This window comes from Periplaneta americana, chromosome 1 (assembly GCF_040183065.1).
Source record: "Periplaneta americana isolate PAMFEO1 chromosome 1, P.americana_PAMFEO1_priV1, whole genome shotgun sequence".
NCBI lineage: Eukaryota > Metazoa > Arthropoda > Insecta > Blattodea > Blattidae > Periplaneta > Periplaneta americana.
Window position 1 is genome coordinate 212,288,404 of NC_091117.1, and position 16,870 is coordinate 212,305,273.

The 16,870-nt window shown below is 37.5% G+C and overlaps 1 protein-coding gene across 2 annotated transcripts in view; it reads left to right on the plus strand.

Moving 5' to 3' along the window:
- The first annotated feature begins 344 nt into the window (after positions 1-344).
- Positions 345-16,870, plus strand: part of LOC138707831 (ribosome biogenesis protein BMS1 homolog) — a 62,509-nt gene continuing 45,983 nt past the window's right edge. Inside the window, exons 1-6 of one of the 2 annotated variants that reach the window (XM_069837797.1) lie at positions 345-589; positions 5,261-5,381; positions 9,084-9,274; positions 10,109-10,257; positions 12,545-12,800; positions 15,709-15,837. In XM_069837797.1, the coding sequence (XP_069693898.1) occupies positions 538-589; positions 5,261-5,381; positions 9,084-9,274; positions 10,109-10,257; positions 12,545-12,800; positions 15,709-15,837 (898 nt within the window). In that variant the 5' untranslated portion in view covers positions 345-537. The remainder of the gene's footprint in view (positions 590-5,260; positions 5,382-9,083; positions 9,275-10,108; positions 10,258-12,544; positions 12,801-15,708; positions 15,838-16,870) is intronic. The other variant, XM_069837807.1, reaches the window with a different exon arrangement.

The window sequence follows — 16,870 nt, forward strand, 5'->3', positions numbered from 1 at the left end:
CAGTGTACACTGACTGCCCTCTAGTTCTCTTGGAACTGGGCTTTTGCTTTTACTAACGAGCTATAATAGAAGCTGTCATGTTCCATGGAGCATCGTCTTTGGGAGCATCAGTAATCATGCATATTCAAGCTCTAATGAAGTCAGATTCAGAGGTACAACGGCTTGGGCAATGTACTGAAACGTGAAAACATTGAAGGAAGTGTTTTGATTTTTATGGACATTTATGCGCTTTTCTTTCTCAAAGTATTCCTTGTACTTTTCTGTTGAAGGGAAATTTTGTCTCTAAAAGGGAAATTTATATTTAAAGTGAGGGATATTGTGTTTCTGAATCGAGAAAAAATTGTAAACAATTCTGATTGATGTTGGGTTGAAAGCACGTGTGTAGTAGGGGTTATTTGGAATGGTTGTATTTCATTATATGAAAGGGATATCCATTGTTGTTAATGTTACTCAATAATACAATAAAGAATTTGTACTTGAATTTAAAGTACTTGACAATTTAAATTTACATAATCATTATTGTTAAGATTGTGTGAAATGGAAGATGATGCATTGCAGAAAAAGAAATCCCATAGGGATCGTCATTCAGGTATTACAATTTTCAGAATCGATTAAACTATCTGAAATTTGTTATGAATAACTGAATTAACTTTATAGTTTTGTAGATATAGTTGTGTTCAGACATGATTTTCAAGTGAAAAGTCTCGGGATGAACTGCCCACAACATACGAAGTTGAATATGTCTACACCACTGCAAACTTTATAGCATGAACGGTTATTTTTTACAATTACCTTACCAAAGTAAGGCAAATATTTGTCCATACCCACGTACCGACCAATATGCGTAGGCCTATATGCAAGGTATACCAAAAACCTGGACTAACCAAACCTAACCTGCTACTATAATGCGTGATGTCTTATATAGTACGTTATTTAATTCGCGTGCAGGAGCAATATCTATTTAAGAACTCTCCGAAATAGTATCACAAACAGGTCTGTGCATACCGGCAGTAATTGATTTCCAATTCTACCACTGGCTGTGACACGGCTTCCTACTTCTTAAGGCCCGGTTTCTTTCATTCCGAATGGGGTTCGTTTCCTGGACGGACTTATCTACCAAAAAACGTAGGTACATGCAAAGCATACGAAGGGTCTGAACAAACCAAACCTTATATTATGTCAACATTCTCGACCTTAACGGAAACTCGCTCGCTACCAAAAAAAAAAAAAGTATGTACAAGGCGTAACAAAAGCCTAAATTAACCTAACCTAGCCTGTTACAGATTCGTTTATGCAAGGCATACTGAAAGCCTAAACTAACCTAACCTAACAATCTGTCAGATTCATAGGCCTATATAGAAGGCATAGCAAAAAGCCTAAAGTAATCTAACCTGTCATAGATTCGTATATGCAAGGCATAAGAAAAGGCGCATATCATGACAATTAACACTTATAAAAAGTTCGAGTGTACACTAGCATGAAACTTTCGTAATCAGCCATTTCACAGTAACGGACAGGACAGTTAGAGAATTCTCTTCAGTTTTGTAATATGTGCTTCAAAACTAAATTGTCATAACTATGTACAATCCTTTACATAGGGCTGTAGGCCTTCTTTCAATCTGTCAAAAGTGGAAGCAGATATTGACATTAGTAAAGAACGACACTCTGAAAGCTGGTCACTAAAAAAATCTAGGAACTAGTACCTTTTATACACAATTACATCTTCTAAATCTGCATCATAATCCACAGTTAATTCCCGATTTACCACGCAAATCATCTGCAGCTGCATTTAGATTGGCAACAGGCTATGACTGTTTTGCCAGACGCCTGCATAGAATTGAAATATATCAGTCCCCTAACTGCTCATGGTGCACCTCAACATCTGTGCATCATTGGCTAACCATGACAATATCTTTGAAAAATATTGGCGTGGCAAGAGGTCAAATGACTTTATTGTCAAATGCCTGCCATTAGAAAACAACAACAACATCATCTAAATGTGGAATAAGTTTAGGCCTACTGACGTCAAAAAGGTTGAGAATTGCACTTTTTTTTTTGTGATGATTTGATATGGAATGAACCTCCCATGCAACAGTTATACCCCTTATATAACTTATAGCGAACTCATCTTACATTTCGCGCATGTGAAGTTCATACAACGTGTTAATCCCCTCCAAACTGACACAGGTGCATCATAGACAGTGAAACTGCTGTCGTGGTTGCAAGATGTACATAAGAAAACTTTAAGGGGAGAATGTAGGTATTTGGTAGGTCTCTATCACCGCCATGTTAAATTAGTGCACTTTATGTACCTTTTTTCTCTGAATGTGTTTAAGGTAGAATTATGCAATTTTGCACACTAGTAGACAAGAAGTTTTTAATCATCCTTGGATTTTTCAGATTATAATGTTAGAAATATTGAGATTTGTCACCAAACATACCTACATTCTCCCCGTAAATCATTTTGAATTGATAGTAAACCTGTAAATAGTAGATATCATTGAACAAATCATGCCACCGGGACCCATTTTCTGTAGGGTTGCCATTATATCAGGAATTTATGTTAGCATGTAGTATTGCTGTTTGAGTAACCTTACATTGACTCAGCATGCAGTGGCTTTGTTGCCTTTCCACGATGTCTTCCACAGTTACTTATAGATGGACATTTTCTGTGTAATTACATGGCTAAGTGTGGAATCCACATAACGTGACTTGCTCTGTTGTTGCGCGAGCACAGTGACGTTTTACAGTGTTTACGACAAAAATAACAAAACAATTTTATTAGAGTGTAGGCTTTCACTGCCGGTGTCAATAGGAGACATGTTTTCTGGGCTATGAGGCCGTGGTTCGTTGGTTGTGTGACCAAACGTTTCGTTCACTGCTGCGGTGAACATCTTCAGTGGTGTCTATTGCTGGTGCGGCTGGTTCTACTGTGCGTGCCAATTACAGTCTGCGCTGGCTGCATCGTTGTATATATAGTGTGTGAGGGGGGCGGCTTGCTGTTGTCGCCTCGGTCTGCGCTCGAATGTGCTTCGCGGGTGGGCTTGCTGTTGCCTACGCGATCCGCGTCCAGGGTTGTGTTGTTTAATTGTGCTACGCAAGCGGGTTTGATGTTGGTTTTTCTTAAAACGTTTAGTCATACAACCAACGGACCACGACCTCATAGTCCGGAAAACATTTCTCCAAAACAATTTTATTTGGAATTGGGCCTATGTTAAGTAAAGTAAAAGATTAGTTAGCCTAAATGTGTTTTATCATACTAGGTACCTTTTGAACAGTGATCACTTAAACAATTTCGAGAGAAAAATTGTTCCGGGCCGGACATCGAACCCAGGGCCTTTGGTTAAATGTACCAACCCTCCACCAACTGAGCTACCCAGGAACTCTACCAAAAACCGGTCCAATTTTTCCCTCTGTATCCACAGACCTCGAAGTGGTCTGACAACCATCAAGCAACTTACATTGAGTGCACACTAACTTTGTGTGACTTAAATTGTGGTTTTCTGTTAACGAACAGTGACGTGTATTATGCTAATCAAGCTTTCAGAAAGCTTGATTTACATCACTTAGGCCCGGTTTCTTCAACCTTTGTTAAAATGCACCTAACATAGCGTAAATTAACTGCAAGTTGAAAGTCTGAATTGCTGTTAAAAATATTGCGTTTCTTCAACTTCACATTTCACATTTTAACATTTTAGGACCAGAGATTCTAGAGTTAACCATAACCTATAACCAAGTATAGGCTCACTTCTGTTTTCTAAACTCTGACAATTGCGATTCTTGCTTGTTTCCATTGTTTGATTCAGAGAGGATAGAAGTCTTTCTATTCTCTCAGGTTTGATATCTGCTTCTTTCCTCGTCTGTACCACAATAGCGTGGAGCGGCGTATTGGTATTGCTGTTATGAAATGGAAAACACTGGAACAAATAGAAATCGCTGGATTAATTTCTCTTCATTCGAAAGAAACCTTCTGCTGGAAATTATTTCGCAGTATAAACCAATTAATGAGAATAAACAAACAAACGGATTTAAGTTGAAAGAGAAAAGTGAGGCTTGGCAGAAAATAGCCTATACCTTTGTATGAACTTCTTGTCTGTCAGATTACAGAAATCACCCCCTCTGTTTTTGTATTCATGGATATCATTTTTTAAATAATCAAGATATATAGGGGAGAGTCGGGTAGTATCGGACATTGGGTAATATCGGACAGTGCGTTTCTTTCATCTACCACCATATGGTAGTACCTGAATGACATGGTTACGTTTCTCCATGCGACATCACAGAAACGTAACCATGTCAATCAGGTACTATCATTGTGTGGTAGATGAAAGAAACTCACTGTCCGATATTACCCGATGTCCAATACTACCCGACTCTCCCCTAAGTTCAGCATCTAACGCACCAGCCATATTGAATACTTCTATGCTAACAGAGAGTTAAATCATTTAACTGCATGGAATTGGGTAGTTAAATTAACATAGGTTTTAACAGCCTGTTACTACTAACAGTAGTTGAAGAAATGCTTCAACTGTTAAGTTTACAGTTAAAATGGAATAACACACTGTTATAATTTAACAAAGGTTGGAGAAACCGGGCCCTAAACAGTTTGTGCATTTGTCAGTCTCCGTTATAGACTGTCAAACTTCTGAAAGGCAAGAGACTCTTTAAATGAATGAACAAACGGAAGTAACTTAGTACCAGATCTGAATTGTAGATGGAGTAATCCACAGTTTCCCATTGAATGTGTTAAGAAGCTTCTGCGTTTCAACTACTATTTGGGACAGGGTGGGAATTTTGTTATAATTAAGATGGTGCCGAGAAGGAAATGAACCTCAATGCAAAATTGTACTGTGAAACTGTAAAGAAGTTGCAATACATTATGCAGAACAAAAGACGTGGTGTACTGTGATTAAGGGAGTTATTGCATGACAATGTTCGCTCATGTACTGCAGCTAAGACATGATGGCTGCATGTATCATTTGACTGGGAGCTGGTGAATTAACACTCTACGGTCCAGACCTGAGTCCCTGCTCTGGATGCAACGTACTGCTGTGTTGGCTGTTATGTTTTATGTCCTCCTTCCACTACACATTTACTGTAATAGTTTGTAGATCGTGATTAATTTATGTATTGCATTTTAATGTATGCCAGTATTGGTATGAAATGAGTGCGACTAAGCTAATTCCAAAAGTGTATTATAGTATAAGTATTTAATTCAATGTACTGTATGTGCGAAAATTTTACATGTTTAATTTTGCAGGTCGGAAAGCAGAGAAGAAAAAGGCTAAGAATGTACATGTTCAGGAGTTAACAGATAAACAGAAAAACCCAAAAGCTTTTACATTTAATTCAGCAATACGAGCTGAACGACGATTCAGAAGGTGAGTTTAATTTTTAATTTATATTTTTAATTGAATAATTTGTATTATGATTTGCATTTTGACTTTTCATTTGGAGAATTAAAATATACTTTTGATTTCCCATCTTGAAGTAAAATGCTAACCTGGCTGTAAGGTGTTTTTTTTTTTATTCACGATTTTTTCACTTAACTGACATGAATTATCTTTAAGACACCAATTGTTTGCCCCACCTGCTTTTATTATCTTTGATCTACATTGCCTGTGGGATACACAATGATGCCTGGTCTTTGTGGACATTGATTTCAAAGCACCAAAATTATGTATGCTCATTCAAGAAAGACAGTAGGGGCCATATTATCTAGCAGGAGAGATATTTTTCACGAAGTTTAAACTCAAGCCACGAAAGTAGACAGAAGTTCAGGATACCTGATCATTGTTATTCGCTTTAAAACAAATCGAAGATTGTGTAGAACTGTAGAGTAATTTGGACATAAACAAAACCATTGGACCCTATAAATCTAATTCTAACCTCTGCCTCTGAAACCCAAGCTAAAACTATAGCTAAACAATTAATCAGAACACAGGTTGGCGTCATGATCTTTACTAGATAAATCAACACATCTATTATAAATAGATGAGAAATACAGATTGATTAATATAAAACTCATTCATTTGAATAGGAATGTTTCATTTTCATTTCAAATTATGTGGAGGAGCCTTGAGTTTTAGTTTATTTGGTTATTTTACGATGCTGTATCAACATCTAGGTTATTTAGTGTCTGAATGAAATGAAGGTGATAATGCCGGTGAAATGAGTCCGGAGTCCAGCACCGAAAGTTACCCAGCATTTGCTCGTATTGGGTTGAGGGAAAACCCCGGAAAAAACCTGAACCAGTTAACTTGCCCCAACCGGGATTCGAACCCGGGCCACCTAGTTTCGCGGCCAGACGTGCTGACCGTTACTCCAAAAATGTGGACAGGAGCCTTGAAGTTTTCATCCTTGTGTCACGTGGGAGCTTTAGGATTGTGCATCATGAGATGGTGCAGCTGTTTTGCAACTTGCAACTTTCGGCTTGTTCTTTGTCATTTCGCGTGACATAGCAATCTAAAGTCTGTGTGATGTATCTTGTCTCACTGTGAAAAGAGAGAGAAAGGAGATAGGTCTTACTTCGTCTGTATTATTATGGCGATGGGGGAGTGGAGCGATGCCATCCATCCATCTAGTGGCAGAAGGGACTAGTTGATACATTCTTTAGCACAAAATAAAATAACAAAATATCTCTCTTCGTACTGTGTAGTTCCACCACTGAGCTTGTCTTTCAAGAAACTGAGTTCTGGTAGCCTGTACAATAACAAGGTTTGGAAAGGAATCCTGAAAATTTACAACCCTCCTATAATCTCCACCCTCATTTGAAGGGACTTGGTTTTATTGGTACTGAGACAAGATAAACCTTACCAGGTATAGTCAGCAACTGCTGTTCTTTGTGAAAAAATACTGGTTAACAAACTCGATCATTCTACGTAAAGATTATTATTTTTTGATCCCACAGAATATATCTATTATGGTAACAATTAATATTAGAGGAGAAAAATTCGCACCGGTGCCAAGGACCGAACCAGGGTCCTTGGTTCTACGTACCAAGTGCTCTCATCATTGAGCTACATCGAAGTCCGGTGCTGTGGATTGGACTTCGACGTAGCTCAATGATGAGAGCACTTGGTACGTAGAACCAAGGACCCGGGTTCAATCCTTGGCACCGGAGCGAATTTTTCTCCTCTAATATTAATTCAACTCGATCATAGTGATGCAAAGGACATAAATTACCAGAGGGAATTAGGTGTTCACGATCATCCAGACAGGAACACAATACATACTGGTGTTGGTATGCAAGTTAGAAACAACTGGATATAAGCTTGTAGTGTAGGCTTTCATGGCTGGAGTCTATAGATCTAGATTCATTTTCCGGGCTGAGAGGCCGTGGTCTGTTGTTTGGTTTTCTACCAGACGTTTCATCTGCAACTGCGGCAGACATCTTCAGTGGAGTGGTATCCGAGGTCGCAAAAATCTTCTCGGCGAACCTGAAGCAACTGATCCTGTGGCTGGTTGTGCGGGTGTATTTATAGTGCAACTAGCGGGCCAAGGGCTGTTGTCGCTGTGGTCCGCGCCGCTTTGTTCGCTGCTCCTGTTCTGGGTTCCGTCCTTCTGTTGTAGTGGCTTCTTATCTGTTCTGTTTAGGACCGGGTATCAACATTTGTTTAACTTTACACCTTCTTCCTTGCGATTAAAGTTGTTGTTATGTTTATAGATTTCGATCGCTTCTCTATGTAGATGGGGGAAGAAGTGCGTCATCATGCTCAAGATGTCCGTGTCCTTGAATCGTATGTCGTGATCGCCCTCTTGATAGGCATGTGCTGCCACTGCCGATTTGTCGATCTGTCCTAGGCGGCAATTCCACTTGTGTTCTGTCAATCTCGTCCTGACGCTCCGCTGTGTAGTACTGATGTAGACCTTCCCACATGAACACGGAATCCTGTAAACTCCGGCGGACAGCAGCTTATCTCGTTTGTCCTTGGATGACCTCAGTATGCTCCGGATTTGCTTAGTCGGCAGGAAGGTCGTTTCCACTTCATGTTGTTTCAGTACCCTGCTGATATGGACTGTCACATTCTTTAAATACAGTAGGAAGGCCGTGCCCTTTTTTGTCGCTTGTTCTTGTGACCGCATAGACGGTGTTACTTTGGGTCATATGGCTCTCTTTATCTCCAGCCTTGAGTAGCCACTGGTTATAAGCTTACACTGCTGGTTAAAAAACAGAACACCTCATATTTTCGGTCTCAACTGTACAGAGTGGACCTTAAGTAACGTTACCCCCCCCTCCTCAATTTGTTTATTTCACAACTAACTAACGACTCATATACATATGCATACCTTATTTATCCAGAAGATATGTGTGCACTGTCGTTATTCTGACATAACTGAATACGATGCCATGTTCGACGAGAGGTTTTGCAAAGAAAAATCTTCTGTTATATTCCTGAATGCTTTTGCTACAGCAACCGCAGTTGATTAATTGAAAGTATTAAAACATTACAGGGGGTAACGTGACTTATGGTCCTACCTGTATTTTATGCCTCGAATATGGAATTTTTATATTGTATAAGGATCATTAGCTACGAGTATGTAGAAAACAAAAGAATAAACAAGTACAGACATTTTCATTTGTTTTTTTTTTTATTTTAAATTATTTGATGACTAAATTACATTAAATTAACATAGTTTCTGCCTTTGTCATTTTTTCTGGCATCTTCTTCTCCTTCCGATTTTTATTTTTAATATTGTGTATTTCTTCTTCGAGCTCTAATAACGTGTTCCAAGCAATGAGGCATGCTGCAGATGACGACAGCAATCTCTTCTTGATCGATATTCCTCCATTCTAATATGAGAGCTTCTCGGAGATCTTCCAGAGTTTCCAGAGATACTTCTTTTCTCCGATTTTGCCTACCAAGATTGCTCCACGCATGCTCTATGGGGTTCAGCTATAGCTACTTATTGGAGGAGCTGGAGTCAGCTGTGCTTATATGTTAGAAATTTACAGACAGTGTTGCATTTATAATTAAAAGTATAAAGAAGAATAAAGTAGTAGTGTTAAGTTAAATGTACTTGCTTACAGTATATTAAATAATTGAAGATACTGTTATGTATATATATTTTTTTATTTCCAGGAAGCAAGATATTGAAACTAAAAAGCAACATATTCCTTTAGTAGATCGTACACCAATTGAACCACCACCAGTTATTGTTGCTGTAGTTGGACCTCCTAAAGTTGGCAAAACGACTCTTATTCAGTGTCTGATAAAGAGTTTCACAAAACAACCACTTACTAGTATAAAGGGGCCAATAACCCTCGTTTCAGGTTAGTTCATAATTTGTATGTAACATCTTAGGATCATTTAAGGGGACACTCAACTTAAAAATTGGAGAAAAAGTGTCATAGAAATTAAAAATTAAATTTCTACACTAATTTACGTGACGGAACTAAATCAATACACAGAATTCTTCCCCTATTCATTGAGAAGTCACAGTCAAATGCACAAAGTCAAAAAATAAAAAATGATAATTAAAAGTGATAATGACTTCTCAATGAATAGGGGAAGAATTCTGTGTATTGATTTAGTTCTGTCACGCAAATTAGTGTAGAAATTTAATTTTTAATTTCTATGACACTTTTTCTCCAATTTTTAAGTTGAGTGTCCCCTTAATGTTTTCAAGTTATGTCTCTTCTTGACCTGTGTGAAATTGGCAATAAGTAAATAATAATACAGTAGAATCCCTCTTAACTGACACCAATGGAACCAGACAAGTTCCAGATACGAGATTTTGCCAGATAATTGAATAAATATTTTAAAAACCTACCTGTTCATATTTTATGATGCCAACTTGTTGAAACTGCAATCATATGAAGCTTATTTCTCAGTCACTTGATCATAACTAAATAACATAAAACTGTGTGGATTTTCTTTATTAAAACACATCACTTAACACAAAAATACACTAATTTTCAGTTTGAATATTCACTGAACATGAAATTCGTACGAACTTCCTAATGTGGCAACACTGATGACCCAGGCTGTGGGAATCCATCCATGCATTCACTTTACTTTACTTTTAAAGATATAACATTCTAGCATTGCATAGACAATGTACATGATAAAATACCTATTTTTCATGTTTGTTTGTATTGTTTCAGGTAAAAAAAGGCGAATTACTTTGCTTGAATGCAACAATGACATAAATAGTATGATTGATGTTGCAAAAGTTGCAGACTTAGTTTTACTTCTGGTTGATGCTTCCTTTGGTTTTGAAATGGAGATTTTTGAATTCTTGAATATTTGTCAGGTAATGTTGATTATTTGGGTTCTCTGCTTGTGTATAACAAGAGTAAAGTTTCTGTTCTTTTATTTGTTAAATGTAATTGATAATGAATAATAGAAATACTTGGCATGCATCTTGTTACTTGATGCAATTAATTTTTTTTTTTTTAATTCACATGAGAACTGTTAAGGGAGAACATACACTTTTAAATACTGAAAAATTGGAGCCTTTTGAGTTTTTCCATACAAAATCGCAATATTCTCAGACTCTGTATATACCAACGATAATAGCAATTCATCCACTGTCCACAGTCACTCATACCACTAGATTTGATTACTTTAAAAATAAAATTAACATACTTAATGTGCATTACTTTATTCAATTGTTCTAGGCCAAAACATTTTTTGTCAGCCTTTTTAAATTTTCGAACAAGATGATGCACTCTAGAATGAGGAAGACACTTTGACACCTGAATTCTCTGCAAACCTTCTTTGTACATGTGGGCAGAATTAATGAATATGTGAGAACCATAAACACTCACTCTTGTTTAGTAAAGGAAAAAAAGTCTCGCTTATAATGACTGCCAGACCCAATATGAAACTGAACTTCCTTAGGGAATAGTTGAGTCCAGTTTTGTTTGTCTCTTAGTGTGTATAGTATAAGATGCGTAAGCTAAACTTATAACTGCTGGGGTAAGCTATAAGAAATTAAGAGTGCATTGTATTTGCTTATTTAGGTATGCACATATTTGTCTAGTTATTTATTTGACGATGCATAAAACTGTTCATCATCATTAAGGAGCGGGTTTCTAGTGTAATTAAATATTATTTTTGCGTGTGATAAAACACAATTAACAAAGTTGAAAATTCCGAACATGAAGTTTCAAGTTTAAAACCCGAATTTTATTTCACATAAAAACGCATATTTTCACAAAAAAATTATGTAAATACATATTTTCAGGAAATCTATTATAAACACATAAATCTTTGAGTTTTTTTACTTAAATAATTTTTTACAAGAACTTTTCAACATTTTAAAACTAAATCAATTATGTCACTCAGAAGTACGTTATCTTTTTAAGAATTCTTGGTTGCTTCGTGTTTCTAAGCGCTGTGTGGTGTATCCGTGATCCATTTTTGTAATAGTATCGCCTCAAGTTCTGAGAACTGCAAGGAGCATATCAGTGTTATTATTAGAGAATAAATTAACATCGACAAGGAGGAGAGATCTTGCAACACATAATTAGGAATGTTTATTGTTGCTGAAGATGATTTCATTCCACGCTTTGTTTGTGAAACACAACAGATAAGAGCTCGGGTATGAACATTATTTAATTTAAACAAATCTCTCGACTCTCGCTCATGTCCATCAAGTAAGGGAATATGTCTTGTTGTGATTCCCTGTTATCGGGCTTTGTCAGTCGATATCCTTCAAGATATACTGAAAAATGGTTGTTTAAAAAACGATTTGGCTTTCCTATTAGCAAATCTAAGGTTTTTGTGTGAAACCATAAAATAACTCGAAACATCCAAAAACCTGTTGTCTGAAACAGGGAGGTGCGTGCCGTGGAAATTAAACTAGACTCGCTACCAGGTTCAGAAGCACAATCACTAAGGGACAAATTCCAGAATGTGTTTGGGAAAAACAGTCGATATAAAAAATGTGTAAAGTTGCTCAAGTATTGGAGGGTGTGCCTGTAGGTGTATGTGTTTGTGACATTCCTCTCTTTAAATATGCACATCTGACGTCCTGTGATGTGGAAAGATCGTTTTCACAGTATAAGTCGTTGTTCAGAGATAATCGGCATGCAATTGTGATGGAGAATTTGGAGATGACCTTTGTTGTTCACTACAATTCTCGGGAGTACCTAGTAACATTTTTTTTTTTTTTTCCAAGCTAAGTAAGCTATTTCTGTCATATTTAAAACAAATATTTTTTTGTTTTTACCAGATATTTTCGTACTTTTTAGCACATAAAAAATAAATATATTTAAATTTTTTAGCACATAATAATCCGCTCCCTAATCATCATTGATGAAATGAAGAGATGCTAATGAATTTTTGAAAGAAAGGTATTCGAAAGAAGTCATTTGTAAAGTACTTGTAAAGTATTAGCACTACATTTGCTAGAGGAACTGATGAAAACTACAAAAAAATCTCAGTATAGTTATTCTCGGGGTTGAGCCCCAGGATTTTTGAACACCACGACAGCACATAACCCTGTGTGTATTCCTTTATGTGTGATTAATACTGTTCCTGCTTTAATGTAGTTTTTGGTTGTATAATTTGTATTTATGTATATTCTTATTTAGGTTCATGGAATGCCGAGAGTGATGGGGGTGCTGACTCATCTAGACATGCTGAAAAACAACAAGCAGTTAAAAAAGACTAAGAAAACTTTAAAGCACCGCTTCTGGGCAGAAGTGTATGCTGGGGCTAAATTATTTTATCTCTCAGGATTGTTACATGGAGAATATCTTCGCAATGAAGTTAAGAATCTTGGAAGATTTATATCTGTGATGAAATTTAGACCCCTTACGTGGAGGACCACCCATCCATACATTCTAGGTAACATTACGTCTTTCTGTCATATAGTAATCAGTTTTTTTTAAGTAGACGAGTAGCATGTACAATGCACACATCATAATGTTCAGTTCCTAATTTTACAGCCCTGTCAGGGAGATTTGTGTTTCTGTACAGGGTAAAGGTTAAGGACTTCCATTTTGTCGCTGGTTTTGTGGAAAGTGTTTGAATGGGTTGCAGTAAACATAAATAGCTGTCTGTTTTTCCTTATGAGAAAACATTGAATTGGATTCTGCAGACAGATGGAAATTTTAGAAAATACAGTAAATACTGGGGGATGAAGCAGTTGTTTAGATGGAAGAAGCAGCATAATACAGTAGAACTTGGTTATAACGACATCCAAAGGACCTTAAAAATCATGTTGTTATAAACGAGTGTCATAGTAACCGACATTAGTATTATCAGTCTAGTGAGGTGGAAAATGAAAAATAACAAACATAATTAGGCTTATTTTAGATTTATGTATTCACTTTTAAGCCTACCATGAACATAATACCAGGGGGATCCAGGAAATAACGACCATTCGCACATACCCGCCGTGCAGCTGACTCCCCTTCCTTGTTTGAAGGTCAACTGGCTTCCTTAACATGTGTTCTCATAATGTTGTGAGTACTGTTTGCAAGTCGCCATTGTGCATTTTGTGTTACTTCAAAATGAACGACGTGATTGATAATCCCGCCGACTGTGAGGTGAGGAGTGTGATTCGATTTTTGAATGCCCGACACTTGAAACCTGCAGAAATTTACCGGCAATTGAAAGAAGTGTATGGTGATACCGTAATGAATGAAAGAAATGTGAGAAAATGGTGCGAAATATTCAACAATGGGCGAACAAATGTCCACTATGAAACTCGACCCGGACGCCCATCACTCATCACAGAAGACCTGAAGACTAAAGTGAACGACAGAATCTTGCAAGACAGGCGCACATCATTCGACGAATTGCATATTGCCTTTCCTGACATTTCTCGTTCTTTGCTTGGTGAAATTGTGTCGCAACATCTTGACTACCACAAAATCTGTGCACGATGGGTTCCACGGCAACTGAGTGACCAACACAAAACTCAGAGAATGGCATCAGCATTGACATTCTTGATGCGATATCACACAGATGGAGACGTCTTTCTTGATCAAATTGTGACTGGTGATGAGACCTGGGTGTCTCACAACACCCCAGAGACCAAGCGCCAATCACGTCAGTGGCATCATCCCTCATCACCCAAGAAACCGAGAAAATTCAAACAGACTCTCTCAACACAAAAAGTCATGGCTACTGTCTTTTGGGATCGCATGGATTTCATGCCAAAAGGCACTACGATCAATGCAAATCGTTATTGTGAGACTTTACGAAAACTACGGCGAGCCATCCAAAACAAGAAGCGAGAAATGCTTTCGAGAGGAGTTGTGTTTCTTCACGACAACGCCCGCCCGCACACTGCTGCTTCAACTCGAGAATTGCTGGATCAATTCGGTTGGGAAATCTTTGATCATCCGCCCTATAGTCCAGACCTTGCTCCTAGCGATTTTCACCTTTTCACTAAGCTGAAAGACTTTCTGGGTGGTACGCGTTTTGGAAGTGATGAAGAGTTGAAGAAGACAGTGAACACCTGGCTTAATGAACTGACGGCAGAGGACTATAACACGGGAATTCTAAAGCTAGTGAACAGATATGACAAATGTTTAAATGTAGGTGGTGATTATGTAGAGAAGTAAAGGAAGCTTCAGTTATGTAACAGACTTCGTTTTTTCAAATAAATATTTTTTTTTTTAATTATTACAACAAAACGGTCGTTATTTCCTGGATCCCCTTCGTAAAATACATGTACAATTATAAGTACAGTATTCTGTATTAAAACAGCTTGTTCAGTTCTTACCAAACTTCTTTACTTCAGAGTGAAGTATTCAGTCATTTTACGCTGTTGTCTCCTACTTGCCCAATACCCACTTTCTAAATTACATTCTACAAGTATGTTCATTATTTCAGTTACAGTTTCACTGCCCCCTCCCCTAGCTTCGATCCATTCTGTTCAAATGCAGCAACAATTTTATCCTTGCTCTTCCAAATCGTTTGGATTGTGAAATTAAGTATGCCAAACTCACAACACAAGTAAGATTTTTTAATCCCATTCTCAATTTGATGAATCACTTTAACTTTTTCTTCCAATATTAAAAATTTTCTTCTAGTGGCCATACTGCGTTAAAATGCGTGTACTTAGTGAAAACTTCCTATCGAAATTGATCGCACACAGGTACCGTTAATTCCACATGAATTTGGGCGGGTTACAATGGTGTGGGGAATCTGCCTGCTTCCAGGGGTCTATGACACATGGGGACAGTAAAGAATTTGCTAGGTTACCAGATTTCAACAAAATATATCTTAAAATACTTTGGTTCTTAGAAAATCTTATTCCAAACTGAGGTTCAAAATGACGTTATATGCGAGGTAGACGCATATGTGTTTGTCGTATTAAGCAAGGTCTTATGGGGAATTAGTTGGGACCACAGAATATTTGACGTTATAGGCGAGATGTCGCATAAAATGAGGTCGCTATAACCAAGTTCTATTGTATTAGCAACATGGATTCCAACAATGGGTCAAAAGGACAGTTGAAGTTCTGAGATTTCATTGCAAAGATTTGCATAAGTAAGACAATATGGTTTCTTGCATTACTACTCGTAGTTTCTTTAAGAAGTATCCCAGTCCTGATCCTGTCAGTCATCCCCACTCTTTGATATCTCCTTCAGAATGCAGGACATTACAAATGAACTAGGACACACACGAAACTTGTTACTGAATTGTATGTAATGTGTGAGTGTTTGTGCTTTTGTTGAAGTAATATTTTCTATATTGAAATAGCGCTAATTTTTTATTACTTTAAAAAATCTCCTTTCAGCGGACAGACTTGAAGACTTGACACCCCCAGAACTAATTAGACAGAATCCAAAGGTGGATCGTTTGATCAGTTTGTATGGTTTTGTCCGTGGTGTGGCTTTAAATAAGCTAAGCAGCATACACATTCCAGGTAAGCTGACTCCTTTGGTCAACTAGTGATTTGTGCATTTTGGGAAAGTATGAGTATGGGAATGAAATACTGTGTATTCTCGTATACTCGCACCCTCAAATAATCCATGCACCCCATTTTTTAAAGGCAAAAAAAAAAATAAAATAAAATAAAATAAAAATAAAAAAACTTTCAACAAATCAAATGTATTCACAACAAATCAAAAACAATTAAACACAAATTCTGTTCATTTAACAATAAAAAAATAAGCTTTATTCTGGAACAGTATGCATTTCAAAACTATCTTATGCACACACATATCAATTGTCATACTTAATCAGCTGCAACATCAATAGCACACAATTCCATGTTCCTCCAATTTTAAGTTTTTCGCTGCAAGTAAAGATTGCAATCTCATACCTTTAGTGATATTCGTTTTCAGAATTTAAAATATGACGCACAAACTATACAGTTACCACACTTGAACTTGATTCTGACACATGCACTGCTAATCCAAACGCCATTTAACAATGTTAACAATTGAAATACCCGCGCAGGAAGATAATGGCTTGTGCTACCACCTTAGGAATTGCGCACCAGGAGAATTGGGCAATATTGGCAACTTCATTTTGAATAAGCCACGCACCTGTGTTTTTCACTTGTATATTTGGGAAAAAGTCTCGTGCTGTGGCATCGTGTTCTAAGGCATCCTGTCTAGGACTCGCATTACGGTATGTGCGCTGGTTCAAGTCCTCATAGGAGAAGAAATTTTTTCATGAAATTTCGACCAGTGTATGGGACCATCCAGCATTGTGATGCACTTGAGGAGCTACGATAGGTAGCGAAAGCAAGCTATAATGGCTGAGGGGGTTACCGTGCTAACCACATGATACCTCCATTCTGGTTGGATGATCGTCCACCTCTTCTTCGGCATGTGAACGTGAGGCCAGCAGCCAACTGGTTGGTCTGGGCCCTTCAAGGAGTGTGGTGCCACGGATTTTTATTATATTTGGGGAAGAAGTGTAGGGGTATTCGAGAAAATATGGTAATTTAA